Genomic DNA, 17647 nt, shown 5'->3' on the forward strand with positions numbered 1-17647 from the left:
TAAATCACAAACGCGCCGAAGATGGGCCACATTTCTGATACTAACCACATATGCTATAATTGCATGAAATCAATCACCACGACGCACATATTTACAATTTAACATCAGAAAATATGTTGTATCCTTAACATCGTTTGTCATCAACATTCATATTTCACGAGGTTTCTGTAGTAGATTAAAGCTAGTGCAAGTAGGCTTTTCTGCAGTGCAGAAAACACATCGTCACCATATCCATTTTCCGACGCATATAATTAGGCATATTTTTGCATTAAAGAAATGGCCACACACACAACAACGTATATCCAGTTAAACGACGGCATAGTGTAAAGTATGGAATAAGGGAATCGATTTTTGAATGAGACAAAATGGAATATACTCATCTCGCTCTAAAAACAAACAACGTTTTGTACACACCCTTAATGATACAATAAAGTGAATTGTATTGACAGCATAAGTAAACAACTACCACCCAACCACAACCCACTACTGAAGAGACTTGTGCAAGTCTACTCTGTAACATTCGTGATAATGGATAGACATAATAGATTGCTTTTTTATGATAATAACATGATAAATATCAAAATATACCAGAATATATGTTTTGTTCTTGACGTGGAGTTCTGTTGTGCTTCAATAAGCCATCATAGAATCATAGAATGATTTACTGTGTTTAAACTGTTTTCTCATCTAGGTATGTCTCCCCTCCCTTATCAAGGATGTGGGCAATGGCGAAGGAGAGAAGCTACCACCTACTTTCCTCAACTGACCTGCCATATATCGGCGATATATATTTATAAAGTGTCACATCATATTAGATTCATTCTAAATTCCATTCCAGTATCCCATTCCAGTATCCCATTCCAAAATCCATTCCATACTTTACACTATTCCTTAAACCACGGACCAATCACCACTGTCATGCAGGCATTCGTGACCAACTCGTCCCATTCCGGGACAAGCCGAATGTTGTAGGTTACGGAAACATGCGAGTGGTGACAATTGTCATGCAGGGTGAGCAGGCAGTCGTCAAGGGAAAATACGCCTTGATTCTATTTTCGCTTTGACTGAATTCATTCTTGACCTTGTACATTTATGTATGCAATAAGCAAAAATAATGCTGATTTAAACCAGTATTGGCGTGTGGCGATACCCACCGTGTCGGTTGAGCAAATGAATATCTAATAAATGTTGTAGAGTTAGCTGCCTCTGTGAAAACGCTCAAACATACAGAGTTTGCTTGTTAAGCTATAAATAGAACTGACGCTGAAGTATAAATGTCTGTGAAATTGAAGTGCAACATACGATTAAGCCAATATACCTTCTTCCTTCGGGCATTGATCGACTACAAGCATCTATAAATGTGTCAGAAGATATAGTGAACATGTTTCTGCATCTCAGACCACCCTCATACACAAAGTGGCGCAGGATTGCTTGAGGAAGATAACTGTCACCTGAGTTGTTCCAACATACACTAACCATAGGGTATGGTTGCTACTTCCTGGTTTAATATTCACCACGTCGTTCAACAACTAATGACTCCAGTAGCTATCAACCAAACTGTAAGTTAATGTATCACTTTTGTTCGTCATAATCGTTTATCATAATGCATAACTTGTACAATAAGACACGTTTACATGTGAAGATGTAACGAATTGCCAGATTCTACCTGCGTTCTGTAGATTGTATGTTCTACGTGTATATATGTCCTTGTGCATTGTGGCTTAGACGTGTCGTGTTCTAGATAACAACAGAAATCCGCATGTTTCCTTTAAGCTGTTCAGGACACGGTCAATCAAGGCTCTCCATAAGCTGTATGGAGTTACGCCCCTTAGTTAATAACATTCGCTATCCAGTTCATTATCCAGCCTTACATATATGATGACTTTAAAATTGCTTAATGTATCCCTTGCCAATTGTTGGTCTGAATTCCATGCTCTCTGTCCAGCTTGAGATTCTTTTCCAATTCCTTTCCATGTATACTTATATCACCAGCTTATTTCATAGGTGCTTATACTTTTGATTTTTGGAGTAAATGAAAGCATAAACATTTGTGAATTGTGATAGCCCCTACATAGATGATTTACCAAATGCTGACAGTCATTTGAGTGTTTCATTATATTAACAATGCAGGGTGTAAGTTCGAGTAATCTCAAACAATATCAATCACATCATATCATGAGTATCAAAACCATATTCCATGAATGTAGCAGACTCTGCTTTGTTCTGATGATGTCAGCAAAGGAAGGCAAACAACAGACCACTACTCAATTTTAAATATGTATTGTTACTAGTTTTGAGGTTTAAAGATTTGTTCATATTTTTAGTTGAATTTTTTTTAGGGTGATACGATCTATGCAGCCTCAATCATGTATGGATTTGACCCTTGATCCCCTTCTTTTATGAAATATGAATTAACTCCCATGGTTAGTGTATAAAGGTAGAAACTTCTTTATTAATACAGATGTAATACATAAATCACAGATTTGCTTTGTGCAGATGTTTTCTGATTTGTCTACAGGTTCTACTACACTAAATCAGAACCAGTTGGGGCAGTGCGGTTTATGTAGGGAGCATTCAGTGCAGATCGAGAGATATCTGCAGGTTGTGATTGGATGATATTGTGTAAGTTTTTATGCCTTTTAAATGTACATCCATCCGGTAATTAAAAAACCATCTTTTTTCTATATTTATATACTGTCCTTTTCAACATGATGACTTATGCTGAGTGTGACCACAGCTATTCTCAAGTAGGTGACATTTGATGCGTAACTTGGGGTGGTGTGTTTAGCTTCCTGTACTCGGAAAAGGAGTTGGCTAAGCTAGTCATTTTTATTATTTTTATTGCTGCACTAAGGACAAACTGTGTACACACGTACAGGTAATAGCTGTTGAATGCTTAATTAAAATATATGTATATATATAACGTTACTATAGAAGTCTATGGGAAAACATTTGATTGTGCGGGTATCCTGTAGGGTGAATGCACATTTTAGTAATTCATACTTTATAGGCTTTCCTGTTTATATTTCACCATGGATACATATTGGCATGAATGAGGAGGCAAATTTATAAGTAATGACAGTGAAGTTGGGGACATTTTGGGTTGAATGGAGCTGTTGGATGGCCTGGAAATGAATGTTGCTTCGTATTGTGGTCGAACTCAGCCTGAGGGGGTATATGTGCACTCATGCAGAAGAAATAGAAGTTTTCACATCCAATTTGACATTTGGAGAAGCCGATCGGTGTTGGCAGTGTGTGATCGACAACCCTTGTTTTGCCTCGCTGCGCTCTATTACTTGGTAGAAGTTGTGTATTGCAGGTACATTAAGTACATTTAAGAACCCCCAGTCCACTGAAGCCCCCTCTGTTGTTCACTATCGAGTTCCATCATAAGATCACCCACATGCATTGGAAATTTGTGGGTCGTAGAGACATTCAGCTTGAGTGTCGGCTGTCAGTCTGACAAATAATAATAAAGCCAGTCATAATTATGTAAGACATATTTTCGTATCTCTTTGCCTCCAACAGAAGCCATGGCAGAGGGAATGCAGGCTGCAGGTCGCTGCTTCAACAAAACTTCTTCTCAACACAACAAAAGAACGTATGACGTAATCATCACCCCAGACTTCTGGAAATGCCTCGGTGATGGAGGTTCGGGGATATTTGTTCAGCATACATAAATATATCATTGGATAGGATATGCAAATAATTGTGAGTGAGTTTGGTTTAGCGCCGCTTTTAACACTTTTCCAGTTATATCGCGGCGTGTCAGCTTTTTGTGTAAGGAAAGGCCAAAGTGATGCAGGCCTTAGACATTTACCACTTCGTTGAAACCCATGAGCAGGTATGGTGCTGACAAACCTAGAACTATAATCGGGGCGAACCGGGATTCCAACCCACAATCATAGCGTTTCTAGCGTAGCCAAGAGACGCAACTCTGCACAGCGAATTGCCGCGCCTTAGACGACTGGGCCAAACGTGCTCCCACAACTAATAATGATGATGATGATGATGATCATCATCATCATCATTATCACAATCATAGTCACCATAAAGTATTGCTGTGGTATTATTTAAATCCATTTAGTGGAGTTACATTTTATACAGCTACATTACAGTTACATTTAATACATCTACATTACAGTTACATTTAATACAGTTACATTTAATACAGCTACATTAATTTACATTTAATACAACTACATTTAATACAGTTACATTTAATACATCTACGTTACAGTTACATTTAATACAGCTACATCTAATACAGCTACATTTAATACAGTTAAATTTAATACTGCTAATTTACAGTTACATTTGATACAGCTTTTTGAATTAGTGCCCAGCTAGTTTAGCCTATTTACACAATTTAGAAGCGACACTCTGTCCAGAGTGCTGTGTTATCAGTACGTATTTGCAGAGACAATATGGTCTCTGGTATTTGTTACAAATTACTTGTGTCTCGCTGAAATATAACGTATTTTATTCACAGATTCTGATGTCGATGTACCGGTACTTCGTGTCGTGTGGAAAGGTGGTGAAGACAGACATGGAGCTGCAGCAAGTACACGATGGACACTCCACACAACCGGGAACAGCCTCGAAATCTTCATGCAGATTGGAGAGACAGCTTTTACTCGTTTGCATCATTTCGTTGACGATCTAAGAAATGAATATAATGCCGAACTCCTCCATATCTTTAGCGGCTTGACATTTGTATTCAGACACGGAGAGGTTGCATCTGAGAACAAGATGGTGGCAGACAAAGTCAATGTGATGCACCGATTTCAAAATCTTGTCCACGGTTTGGGACCCAAGCCCAGCAAGATGTCTTTTCACGTGTCGTTTGATGGGTGGGTAAATTGAGCTGGTTATTATTATGGCCGATTCCATCTAAATTAGTTTGTTAGAAGTCTTGGTTTTACAGTGTATGATGCCATGCATTACTTTCTGTTTCTGTGGATATTAGTACAATGTTTTTAACGAAAATCGGTCATTAATTTGTCGTTAAATTACACGTGTACATAGTTCTATGCATTTGTGTTATCATTCCAAATCCATAGTTACTGTTTTTACTTGACTTACTTCAGACATGGTGAAATTAGGAGTGACGGGAACGGTGATTCCGCATTGACAGCATCAGGTGTGTTATCCTTTTTATTTTCCCCATATATTCTGAGTAAATGAACCATGGGAATATTTTTAATCGAGTTTTTCTATTTTTGAATGTCAACAGACAATCAGCTACAGCTACGTGAACTCGAAAAACGGTTGGAGGAACATATGCTGTGTATGACTAGGAATATGGAAAATTTCATCAACAATGTCATCCTGCAAAATCGAACACATATCGAAAATGAACTTGACAAAATTTCCTCAGTCATAAACGCGCAACGTGATGCTGCACCCAGCCGACCAACTTACCAATCAGATACCAACGAAATGAAAAATGAGACCAATGAAGTTCAAACAGACCAAGACAATGACCACATGTGTGGAGGCGAAAGTACACAGGAACAGTGTAATGAATTGGAAGGAGACGCTGGGGGCCACACGCGGGGCACATCGGTCAATTTACCTTCTGTCAGTGCTGAATTGTAAGTACAAAGTTGTAAAAAAGACAACACATAAAGAATGCTATAATATATATTGTATGTATGACCTCATGTGACTATTATATTTCGTATGGATATCTATCTTCAGCCCTTCAAATGATGACAACGAGGATACTACAACCGGTGTAAGGCTGGAACAATCTGCTGACGTTACCCTTACATGCTGCAATAAGCCCACGGATGGTGCTTCAGAGATGTTCAGGAATTCAGATACCAGTACCACTGCAAATAGGTAAAATGACGACGATTTAGATTTGTCCCCTATCTCCCCCTAACAAGCTTTAAGGCAGGCAAGAGTGCAGATATTTTTTTCAGCAACTGCAAAAGCAAATTTCTTTACAGTTAGAACTATGAGCCTAAATATACTTTCCACCACCTTGTAACAATGTGTCATTTCTGGCAGACAAATTTCTTTTTTCAGTTTAAAGCATTATTATGGGCAATTTATTTATTTAGATAAAACCCAAAATCTGGTATTCGATTCCACGATCAGTGGCTCGTGGCACGACTAAAGGGCGCAACACTGTTATGTGAATTGTGGTCCTAACACCACTGTGCCACCAATGACCCTATATGAAACTTAATTCAGTGTACTGTATAATATAATATTTATGTAACCATTATACATTATCTATACACTGCCAATTCTTTCCATTCCAGACGCCAGAGCCTTGAACACTGCCCATCACCAAGTGAAATAATTAGCAGTAAGTGGTTACCATTCTTTTTTATTATTATTAAATATATATTTATCACGAATGTGATATTCAGTTGCCTGCGGAACATGTACTATTATTTATGGTCAGAACAATTAATGTATTTTGATGTTTTAGAGAATTATTATGAGGCCCAGGAAGTATTAACTTCTTTGAACATCAATCTTGACGGATGGAAACAGTTAACAGAGTCTACAGCCTTGGCACTCGAAGCTAGTAAGCGGTTACATAATTATATAGCATTGACTTAAATGTTATTGTTTGATTACCTTACCTTGTATCTAACAACACTATTATATTTCGTAGAATCTCACATTCACACTTATCATTTAGTCCAGGTAAAAAATAATTGTCCAGCATAACACTAGTATTGTACACTAAATTCCTGTAACAGTAACATAGTAAAGAAAGATTACAGAATATCGCCGTCTGTATATCTTACTGCACTGTATGAAGTCTTCAGAAAACATAATTATGTACACATGATACATATTTTCAGTATTTTCTTTCTTTATATTCAGCAAAACCTCCCCCACCAAGATCCAAATCGGCAACAACTATATTGTGTCTGGATGTATCTGAAAGTGTAGGGGGAGACGGTTTTGAGGAACTCAAAGAAATTGCTCACAGCTTCATTGATGGTAGCGGAACCATTACAATTACCATTTTCCCAAATAACAAGTATTTACATTATACAAATATGGAGTCTACATTAAAAGCTTATATAAAATATGGAGGCACATATCCAGTATTTTACACATATTCGGTCATATACTTATACTTCTACAGTTAAATATGATTTTATATTGATAATACACTTCATTGTAGGCATCGAGTCAATGGCAGAACGGTATGGGTTGGAAGAGAACCTTGGGGTGGTTGCTGTTGGTGGAGACGCGACGGTGGTCCAAGATATCACAAATGACTATGGGTCTGTCAGAGATACGATAGGTACAAATGAATCGCATACAGTTGTCATAGCGACCGATTTGGGACAACCTTTGTCTTAATAAACATTTAACTCCAAAGGCTAATTACTATGAAGCCATGACATGTATGGAATCACTTGCCATTACTTGTAACATGATTATCCCCATTGTATTGTTTAATGTCTGTCATCCAGCCTGAACGAGGTTTGCAACTATGTCACTTTTCATTATTGCTGGGTTTTTTATATAACATAATCCGTGTGAGGTGATTTTGGCTGTATAAGCCTTGGTCCAGAAACGAAGACAAGAAGGTTTGACCCAGAACAAAGCGAAGGTTAGGCTAGGTGCTCCAGGGCACCAACACAACAACCACTACCACTATGTGATGACTTATAGATATCTACTTGTATAAAACACAAACTTGTGTATACCTCAAGCTGTAGACTGGATAATGTAATTTCCTACCGAGAACTGTACACCGCCCCCTTGTATAAAGGGATATGCAACGTCGCAAACTTCTCGAACCCAAACGCCGAAGGAGCGTCGTTACAATTTACAGTTGGAACGAAGTATTTAGATGTCCATCAGGTTAACTGTAAAATAGTGTATGTGTGACATATTACACATATATTCGACCCGTGAAGATTCGGGGTAGAATAGGTCTTCAGCCATAAAAGCCAACTATGCTTGTCGTAAGAGGCAACTAACGGATCGGGTCGTCAGGCTCGCTGACTTGGTTGAAGCATGTCATCGACCCCATTTGAGTGGATCGATCACTTTGTTGTCTGGTCAAGATTCGATTATTTACAGACTGCCGTCATATAGCTGGAATATTGCTGAGTGCGGCGTAAAACAACAAACCAACCAACATACATATTCATTATCATAAAGTTAATGTTCTTTGTTTCATACCAAAGAATAGATGTGTCACATTGGATCTACATATATTTACATGTATTCAGTTTTTGACGGGAGACCCACTCCATATTTTAACCACAATGGGATGGACCCCGTTGAGGTATTGTTTATTGTTTTTGTTATTGATTTCTCATTTATATGTGCCATCAATTTAGAAATGTAAACGAACAATAGGAGTGTTTATAATTTGCCCATTCTTTATCTATGGAAGATAACCTGGTTCCCGGAGGACCGAGTCCACTGTTTGCAGGCCTGGTGGTGTCCGTGACATCGATCAAAGGAAGAAGTAACACTTATTTATGTTTATCTTTTCGACCACATTTGCTATATTGATGATGTGCCTCTCAAAGCAGAACTTTTGGAATTCATTCCACAGTTCCAGACTCGACTGCCGCAATACAGCTGGCTACTGTAAAACATTTACTCATTCACCCATGTTTCACATGATTGATGATGCATTGACCTTTACATTAGTAATATTAAAGACATTACTGCTGGTACTAACTAACTACTAAAATAAATGTGCTTATAGTATTGGATTTAGGCATCCAGTTAATCTAGCCTCGTGTCAGGTGTTATGATTGCGTCAATTGAACTGTTCTATTGAGCTGAGATCATGTGCTTAACGTTTGAAGGGGTTTTGTGAGCAGCAATGGTGTTTTATTTCGGCAATTATTGCCTTTGGCAGTAAAGCAACCTCGTGATTCCCGGACCCGATTGTACTAAGCTGTTACCGATCTTACTCCATATTCACCTTACTCTCTACTTACATGTTGTTGATACTGCGCAATGATTGAAACGCTAGTTATTAGTCAAACCACGACCCCAGATACATGTTCATGTGCATTTTTAAAAGGTATTAGAACTTCTTGTATTAACGAATGTTTTCTGTAGTTTTTGTGTCTGTTAAGTTAACACCTATTTTGTGTTAATTTGTTTTTACAGCCGGTACCTTAAGCATTGGGGGAGCTCACAACATAAAGCCAAGAATTATTTTCATGACTGATGGTTATGCAACATCTGACAGCCAAAGGGAAGGTCAAGATGCCTTCACCCATGATTCCACTGTAATCATTCACGATTGTTATGAAGCATAATGTGACAGGAATTATGTATTAGTGCAATTGTATATTGTTTTAATGAGATAGAATTGTTTATATCTATGATATACAGTTTTGTTTCATAATCAACAATTTGATCATTTTATTGTCAATTGATATCTTTTCTATTTTTGTTAGTGTTCTTCTATGTACATTTTTGTTTTACATTTACAGTTAAAGGTGCAGCTACTCCGACTCACAACCGTCCTGGCGAGAGACAAGGCAGACACACACCCAATAACATGGGTGCCAGTGGGGAAAGCTGATAAGGTACTGAAACTTTAATCTTGTAACATTTAGTACCTAATCTTTAGCCATTGGGGGAAGGTCGGGTAGCCTACTGGATAAAGCGTTCGCTCGTCACGCCGAAGACCCGAGTTCGATTCCCGACATGTGTGAAGCCCATTTCTTGTGTACCCCGCCGTGATATTGCTGGAATATTGCTAAAAGCGGCATAAAACCATACTGACTCGCTCACTTTATCCTTTGCCCGAAACTGAGCCGTACATTTAAGCCATACAATTGTGATCGACTTTACTTCAATTTTAAATTTACATTGGTAATGAACCAACCTCTCAAAGCAATTAACATCTAGTATGTAATTTTTTTAAATGTCTGACATACGAGTCTTCCTATGTTGAGGCAGTAGTTACCAAGATTGTCAAGGTATAAATGGTTGACACTGATTGTCTACTGATGTATTTTATCAGAGGGCAGATTTTGTTTTTAATTGATGCAACAATTTTGCGGTGCAGTATATTTGTAGACTTGAACTTGCCAGGTCATTATTCTGTTAAGTGCTGCGCATAACTAAGTTATATTCTCATGCATCCATAATACCACTGCATAACTATCCAACATAAGTCTACCCTCTCGTGCCCAGATTGAAATTGTTGTATGGGTAATTGCTTGTCAATTTTAAAAGTCACTGTTGAAAATACTGTGAAAAGTGTCTATATCATTCCTCTGAAGATACTTTTATTTGCATTTAAACTTGTAGGAGCCAAAGGCAATATTAATGCCAGCATTATCTAATGGTTATATAGACAGTTTTGCATGTAGTGTTGATATCTGTCATTGATCACCTTCGATAACCAAATTATAATACACATATTATGACATGTTATGAGTCTTAGTAAAATTTCGCTGGAAGAATGGAACCATTCTTGATAAAAGCGTTGACGGTTGGTTGTGATTATCATCTCAGCTGTATTGAATAGTTACAGACAAATGTTAATATTCTTACTGGTTATTAGGTGGCTAAATAGAGTTTGAATGTCATTAATAGTAACTGTAATATTGCAAAAGAAGGAGTTAAAGCGATTAACACTGTATCAAATATTCTTCCTGTTTGGAAAAAAAAAACACTAAATAAAGATATAACTTGTGTAATCAATCACGAATGATGTAACTGAGAAAACTGAATCAATACTGCATTTATGTCACTGAGTAAACAGGATCATATTGCATTTAAGTTACTGAGTAAACTGAATCAATATTGCACATAAGTTACTTAGTAAACTGTATCAATATTGCATTTAAGTTAGGCTAAAAAAAATAATAGTCTTGGTTCTCAGGAATACGTTTATTTAGGGAGTCCCTTTCCTCAGTTGATGGTACACAATTGTTTATTTGGTTACACAAATGTTTATTTGAACAACCACTAATACTCATGCTCATGATATTAATCACAGGAGTCTGGTCCAGATTCGATTATTTACAGACTGCCATCAGATAGCTGGAATATTGCTGGGTGCGGCGTTAAATAACAAACCAACCAACCAATCTTAACCACAATGTGTCTTGTTTCCAAACGTCTTTCTTTAGGCCTTTCTTTCATCTTTGGCAAAACTTGGAAATCAAGAACTCGTGGAAGGGAAAGACATATGCAGTCTTTGCAACAGGTACAGGTTACAGGTCAGTATTATGTAAACTATTTTCACACTTTAATTTGTTTTCCCTCTTGGTACATATATACCAGTGCGTCTGGCTGCTTGCATTATTATTTATTTTAGTTTGGAAAATGTTTTTCAGGACACAACTGCAAAACTTTTCATATGCTTGTCAAGCAACCCTACTACTGACACGGAAGACTTGTCTCACCATTTAGATACTCTAGCAGAGGCACTCATTGGGGACATGAATAATGAAGAAAAGGTAAACGACACGAATGGGATCAATGTGCCATATATATATCATATTCCTACACATTTCAATGTTTTTGAATAGCCTGTATTATGTAATATAAGTACAGTAATATTTCTATCTAAATCATTGGAGAAAGCAACTTTAACATTGGCACTATCAAGTGTTATATCACAACTTCCCCATTACTTCCTGCTATAAACCATCGTTATATACATCCACTCACGCACGCACGCACGCACGCACGCACGCACGCACGCACGCACACACACATATTTAATATTTAAGGGTTGTTTCAGTCAATCGTTATTCAAGCGGTAAAAGACAAGCTGGAAGGTAAGGATGGGGTTCATCCTGATGATGGTCCGAGTGATTTTGACAACGTGTTGGAACGCGATGGGTTACCTCCCCTTGGGTCCAGAGTACGACGAGGACCTGACTGGAAGAGTAAAGACGAAGATAGTGAAGGACCCGGCACCATTATCAATCATTCGAATAATCCGTGTACGTATATGTACATTTATTATGCCTCAAAGTGAGATTGACAAATCAGAGAGCAGAACTACATGTACTAACCCCCTTTCAGGCCGTATACCGTCTGTAAAAATCCAAGATGGTTGTTACTGACCTAATATGAGACCGAATACCAATAGTAACAGCCATCTTGGATTTTCCAACACCCACCTCACATATTTCACATGAACGTTCTGGTAGAGAGATTCGTCACTCGACAATTTTTTTGTTTTCATATCATAAATGTTCATGTACAAGGTTATACACAATTTATTCACATCACGTTCGTGACTATATTGAAAAAAATTGTAGTTAAAATTATCAACAAGGGTTGTCCTTCAAGATTTGAAGAGGAGTCTCCCTTTGACCCTTACCGTCAACGGTTGGAAGTATCAAGTTTTCATTTTGACATGACATTTGCGATATGGATACCGGATCGTGTAAACATTTCGGCATAATAAATATGTTATGGTGTCTTTAAGTTGCCGTATACGGTGTCATATTAGGTTAGCAGAAAAATATGGGACGAGGCGTCTATAACTAATAATATAAATACAGAAATATTGTTTCGTGTATACATGTATGATAAATATAAATTATATTTTTTTCGAAATATTCACATTTCACATTTATAGTATTATTTCAAATATCGAAACATGCTCAGAAGATTATGTTATATACACATTGGTGTATACACAGATCTGGTGTGGGTGAGATGGGACTTCAACAGTGACCGAAACTATCAGTACAGCTATGGGTATGAAGGACAGTATGATGTGCTCCTAGTTGACAGCCCAAGGCGTCTTACATCGGAAGAACTGATTGAGATTGGCATTAAAGTCCAAAGAGGTTTGTTTTATTATAGACTTCGATGGGAAAGACTGAGATTTCTGAAGTTGAGAAAAGTGATATTTTCATTGCAGTGAACATGCCACTTTGACGGGACTCTTGTCATGGAAGAGTTACCTCCCCTTAAATTGTCTCCCTTTATCGTAAGTGTCTAGCCTGTACAAAAACTATTGACGTCCACACTGAGAAGGCAAAATAATGACATATTTTATGGAGTAAATATCACTTATTGTCGTTTGTTACTGTCTGGAAACTGTTTCATTATAAACTGTAAATTTCTCATTTAACTTGTCAATCGAGACTGTTCGTTCCGCAAAGCCCATTTTTGATTACTTGATCAGCGTGTATTCTTTCGCATCCAACAGCAGTCTCCTCGTTTTCAAAAATATTTTTGTTGATATTTCAAGTTAATTTTATATATAATCATATCTAAATGTATGATAAAGAATTTTCGTGACCCTAAATATTTTTTGATAGTTTGTTTGTATTGAAGATTTTGCAAACACGAAACTACCTTTGAAGTCACAAATACAAGGGTTGGTGAACCGTCCCTGGGTGTTAAGTAGGAAGAATTTACGTCTCAAGGTTTTACATTTGTAATGAAATAATCTAATTTTCCAGAAGACACAAAAAGTATATAATAAATAGGATAATCCATGTGTCGAGTGAAATAATCATGTTTCCCCCATCTTTTGCCTAATGGTTAAAGCTTTCGCTCATCACGTCGAAGACCCGAGTCCGAATCCCGACATGGGTACAATGTGTGAAGCCCATTTCTGGTGTTCCCCGCCGTGATATTGCTTGAATATTGCTAAAAGCGGTGTAAAACCATACTCACTCACTCGTCGTGATTGCACATGCAGATATTCACACTTGCAAGTGTTCAACTGCAATATGCAAATGGTGGATATACTTAAGTAACTTAATCAATTCCTATTGTACAGGAATCGACTGGTCATATGGACGCCAAGATGGAGGACCTGGCTCGTTTGGAATTGTAATACGAAGACGTGAAGATGGGAAAGTGAAAGTAATCATTTATTTACTTTTGCTCAGTTATGTTGTTTGTGGGTTCAGCGCTTTTTGTATGGGTAAATATATAGGACAGCCATGGTAAATGTGAGCATGGCATGGGGTGATGCGAAGTGAAAAATCTGTTAGGCACTATGGGTAATTACATTCATGTTTTCATTTTCTTTCAGGTAAGATGGGACAATGGTCATATCAATGTTTACAACTTTGGATGTCATGGCAGATTTGACATTGAAATCAGGTGACATTAGTGAAAGTAATACATATAGTGTTTATTATTGTTTAGAATATAAATGAGACTTGTTGAAATGCAGTTGGGGAAGCTGTTGTTGGAGCCACATAAAGCTTTGTTGTCATCACTACCTCTGTGTTATTTTATGTACATAAAAATAACAGATTATGTATGCCTTTTTCGAACAAGCTTATGTTATCTTTTTCAGTTCTGTGGAAGACGCTGTATCTCCAGAAGCAACAGAATCCCATGGCGATAATCCAACCCAAAGCAAAGGTTAGTTAACACAGTTTCATGGTCCCAATATTCATCGTATGCTAATTGTACTTATTGAAATGAGATATGATTTGTGCATTTATTGAGTTTGAATGATATTGTGTGACCCTTCCAGATGGCGCTGATGCCCACGTAGCTATGCCGTCAGAGGACAAACCACACATCGTGTGGCAGTGGAAGGATGAAAGTGGAAATTGGAGACTCTACACACAGAAGCAGATAGAGAAACTGAACAAGGAATTCAATAGAAAGCCTGCAAGGTCTTGCGTTTTACAGAAAGGAGGTCAGAGGTAACTTTTGTCACTGACAGATAAAACTTTCCATAACGTGGAAATGACATTCACACGACAGAGACAATAAGTGGTGTAGAATCTGGCAAATCGAAATGAATGAACGGTACATTTTGATGTTACTTCATTTTACCAAGTGAACATAAAATGACAAACGTGAAGAGTAGGGTTACAAATGGGAAATAAATCATAAACACAACTTACAAAATTCTCCTGATCATAGAATATGTCATTTTTGTTTGACAGTGTCCGTATCCTGTTCAAAGAGCCAATGCTTCAGAAGTCGTCAAATGACAGCAATAGGCACGAGGTGCAGAGAGTCGGTGAGCATCAGTCATCATTATAAACAACTTGTCTATGAGAAATAATGTCAATAAAGTCTACGCACCACTATGCACAAGTTAGAGTTTCTATTTACGGTGTGTCGTATGTGGTTAAACTATTGTATATTTGCAGCTGTCAGTTCTGGGGACCGTGACCAACTGATTCAAGAGACTGCATCTATTGAGGACGTGGGTTGGACATGGGTATAACAGGGACGTCCACGAATTCCGGTAGACTACACAGAAAGAATAAAATGAACATTCCCTGTGTTTCATGAAATATCACGTTTCTTCATCTCGTGACACGTGAAAATATCTCCTTTACCCGACTCGATGAGAGAAACATATTTCACAAGACACATGAAATATCATCTAAGTATTTAGTAACTGTCAATGGAAAGATGATGTGTGAGTCTTATATTGTCTAGGATTGTTGAAATTGCGTGTATCAATGTAACACAGTATACTTTAACATTTTCTTTTACACAGTGGATCATTTACAGTTACATTCTTGTACATTTACCTGTATAACTCGGTGTGATTTTGTATCTACTTCCTTGCTGCCATATTTTACCAAGTAAACCGTTTATGTATCAGATACATTGATACTTTAAAGTAGTTAGTGTAAACATTTTCTCAATCCTGTGTTAAGACGGTGTTATTGTAGTCGTTAAAACATAGAGTGGTAGGTAACAGAAAGCGAGACTTGTAAACTATGGGGACAGATCTATAGAAAATTCTCGTAAACCATGTTTAGAAAAATATTAGACAAATGATGCAATCGGAGTTTGATCCCGACAGTGCATTGTGTGTTCATGTAAACAAACTATATGAACGGAAGAAGAAATAAAGAATTTTTTATACCAACATAAGTTTATTTTATTTTTTTGTTCTAAGTTACTTACAAACGTACATACTTAATGTCAGAAAATAACCTCAGAAGCAGATTGCATTGAATATCTTTGGATATGAAAATACTTCACGACGCGGTACAGTAGAAATTGGCTTCCCACAATGTACACTTGGAGGCGATCTAGTTAGTTTGTTTTTCACTGAAAGAGAGCGCCATTTTGGTTTCTCTAAAAAAAGGTTTTAAAACGAAATGGGAGTGACGTAATCTGGACATGTTTTAACCAATCGCCTGTCACATTCAGTATTATAAATGATCCATGCAATTTGTTCATTGTGTCTTTAAAAGAGCTTAAATGTTTAGGGGAAATATATCTCCTTTTTCTTAAGCTAACCGGTCTATATTTTGTAAGAATAAACTTGCACATTGATTATCTCCTTTAGCTGTAGGCCTAGTATAGAGATTTATCACGCACTGACCTTGCAATGCTGTACATCACAGGACCGCCTCCGTGGTATTGTGGTAGAGCGTCCGCCCGGAGAGCGGAAGGTCCGGGGTTCGTCATCCAAAAAGACGTTAAGAGATGGTACTTGTTGTTACCCTGTCTGGCGCACGGCATTAAGGGGCTAAATCAAGGACCGGTCGGCTCGGGAGTATATTGTGACAGAGTAGGGTATTCATGTTAAACTGCTGGCCCTATAAATCAGTCCGGACATGTACTAGCAGCCACACACACACACACACATGCACGTCGCTATATAAGAGCAATATCCTTGGACGCGACGTTAAACCCAATTTCACCTCACCTCACCTGTACATCGTATCTTATTCAAGCTGTATCACTGAGAGTAAGTGATCATTTCCCTTACGGTTTGACATGAGAAATTTGTAATTAGTTGTCTTCATAATCACGTGTATGGTGCTTGCTGTGCATAGTTGAGGACAGTATTGTTTCAAATAATTCACTGTATATAATGAATGATCCATACCGTTTCACGCTGCGGTTTACGGAGCATGGATTCTGCACGGTTTATTGTTTTGACAGATTTTTCCGGCCGAGATTATACACCCACATATGTTATTTGCTTCTGGATACCTAGGAAATCAACAGGTTGGTCTGTAGTTTGCAATCATTTTCCTGCACAATATTACGGATACTTGATACACTCACGATGTTTGAGCTGTACAGAGTAACATTATCCTAAACATGCTTCAAATCTAAAGAAACGGAAGATTAACTTAAACCCAGTTAATCCCAGTGCACAAGAGTAATTTGTGAGTGAATTGTTTTTCACGCGTCTTTGAATAGTATTCCACTTATATCACGGCGTGGTCTTAGACGTTCACTTCTTTGGTGAAACCCAAAGTCATGACAACATAATCGGGGCGAACCGGGATTCGAACACACTGTCATAGGTTACTGGCGTGCCCAAGGGACACAACCCTGCATAGCGACTTGCAGCGCCTTAGGCGATTGGGCCAACCGTGAACCCGTGGACACCTGTAACAAACTATCATACAACAAAGATGTTTTAGATGATATATGAATTGCGTACAATTCCGTGAAGAAAACGGGATGGAATAGGTCTTCAGCAACCCATGCTTGCGGTAAAAGGCTACTTTGCATGTCTTAAGAGGCGACTAACGGGATCGGGTGGTCAGGCTCTCTGACTTGCTAAATGCATGTCATCGGTCCCAATTGCGTTGATCTCATGATATCAATCACTGGATTGTCTGATTGTTTACAGACCATCGTCATATAGCTGGAATAATGCTGAGTGCGGCGTTAAACAACAAACAAACTATGAAGTAACAGTGGCAATATTACACTATCACAAACTACAAAATATATGCACAAT

At 37.8% G+C, this 17647-nt stretch overlaps 1 protein-coding gene across 4 annotated transcripts; it reads left to right on the top strand.

Moving 5' to 3' along the window:
• The first annotated feature begins 1276 nt into the window (after window positions 1–1276).
• On the top strand, window positions 1277–15778 carry LOC139478535 (uncharacterized). Of its 4 annotated transcripts, XM_071261034.1 has the most exons (24): window positions 1277–1559; window positions 2519–2622; window positions 3529–3651; window positions 4493–4853; window positions 5091–5143; window positions 5237–5597; window positions 5704–5847; window positions 6276–6322; window positions 6449–6547; window positions 6853–6972; window positions 7160–7282; window positions 8390–8464; window positions 9124–9245; window positions 9453–9548; window positions 11106–11195; window positions 11313–11435; window positions 11723–11927; window positions 12636–12785; window positions 13730–13815; window positions 13988–14058; window positions 14258–14325; window positions 14441–14615; window positions 14862–14938; window positions 15072–15778. In XM_071261034.1, exons 3-24 carry the CDS (start codon window positions 3534–3536, stop codon window positions 15146–15148), a joined length of 2841 nt encoding a protein of 946 aa, XP_071117135.1. In that variant the 5' UTR covers window positions 1277–1559; window positions 2519–2622; window positions 3529–3533; the 3' UTR covers window positions 15149–15778. The 4 variants fall into 4 exon arrangements, with proteins under 4 accessions (XP_071117135.1, XP_071117151.1, XP_071117144.1 ...); XM_071261050.1 differs by lacking the exon at window positions 6853–6972; XM_071261043.1 differs by lacking the exon at window positions 3529–3651.
• The last annotated feature ends 1869 nt before the right edge of the window (window positions 15779–17647 follow it).

The sequence above is a fragment of the Haliotis cracherodii genome, unplaced genomic scaffold (assembly GCF_022045235.1).
Source record: "Haliotis cracherodii isolate W230 unplaced genomic scaffold, xgHalCrac1.p SCAF_1, whole genome shotgun sequence".
Lineage (NCBI taxonomy): Eukaryota > Metazoa > Mollusca > Gastropoda > Lepetellida > Haliotidae > Haliotis > Haliotis cracherodii.

Coding starts and splice junctions, on each gene's coding strand:
- LOC139478535 (XM_071261034.1), top strand. CDS start 3,534: ATGGCAGAGGGAATGCAGGCTGCAGGTCGCTGCTTCAACAAAACTTCT. Junction 6,323..6,448: donor ACCAAGTGAAATAATTAGCA/GTAAGTGGTTAC, acceptor TTGATGTTTTAG/AGAATTATTATGAGGCCCAG. Junction 8,465..9,123: donor GACATCGATCAAAGGAAGAA/GTAACACTTATT, acceptor TTGTTTTTACAG/CCGGTACCTTAAGCATTGGG.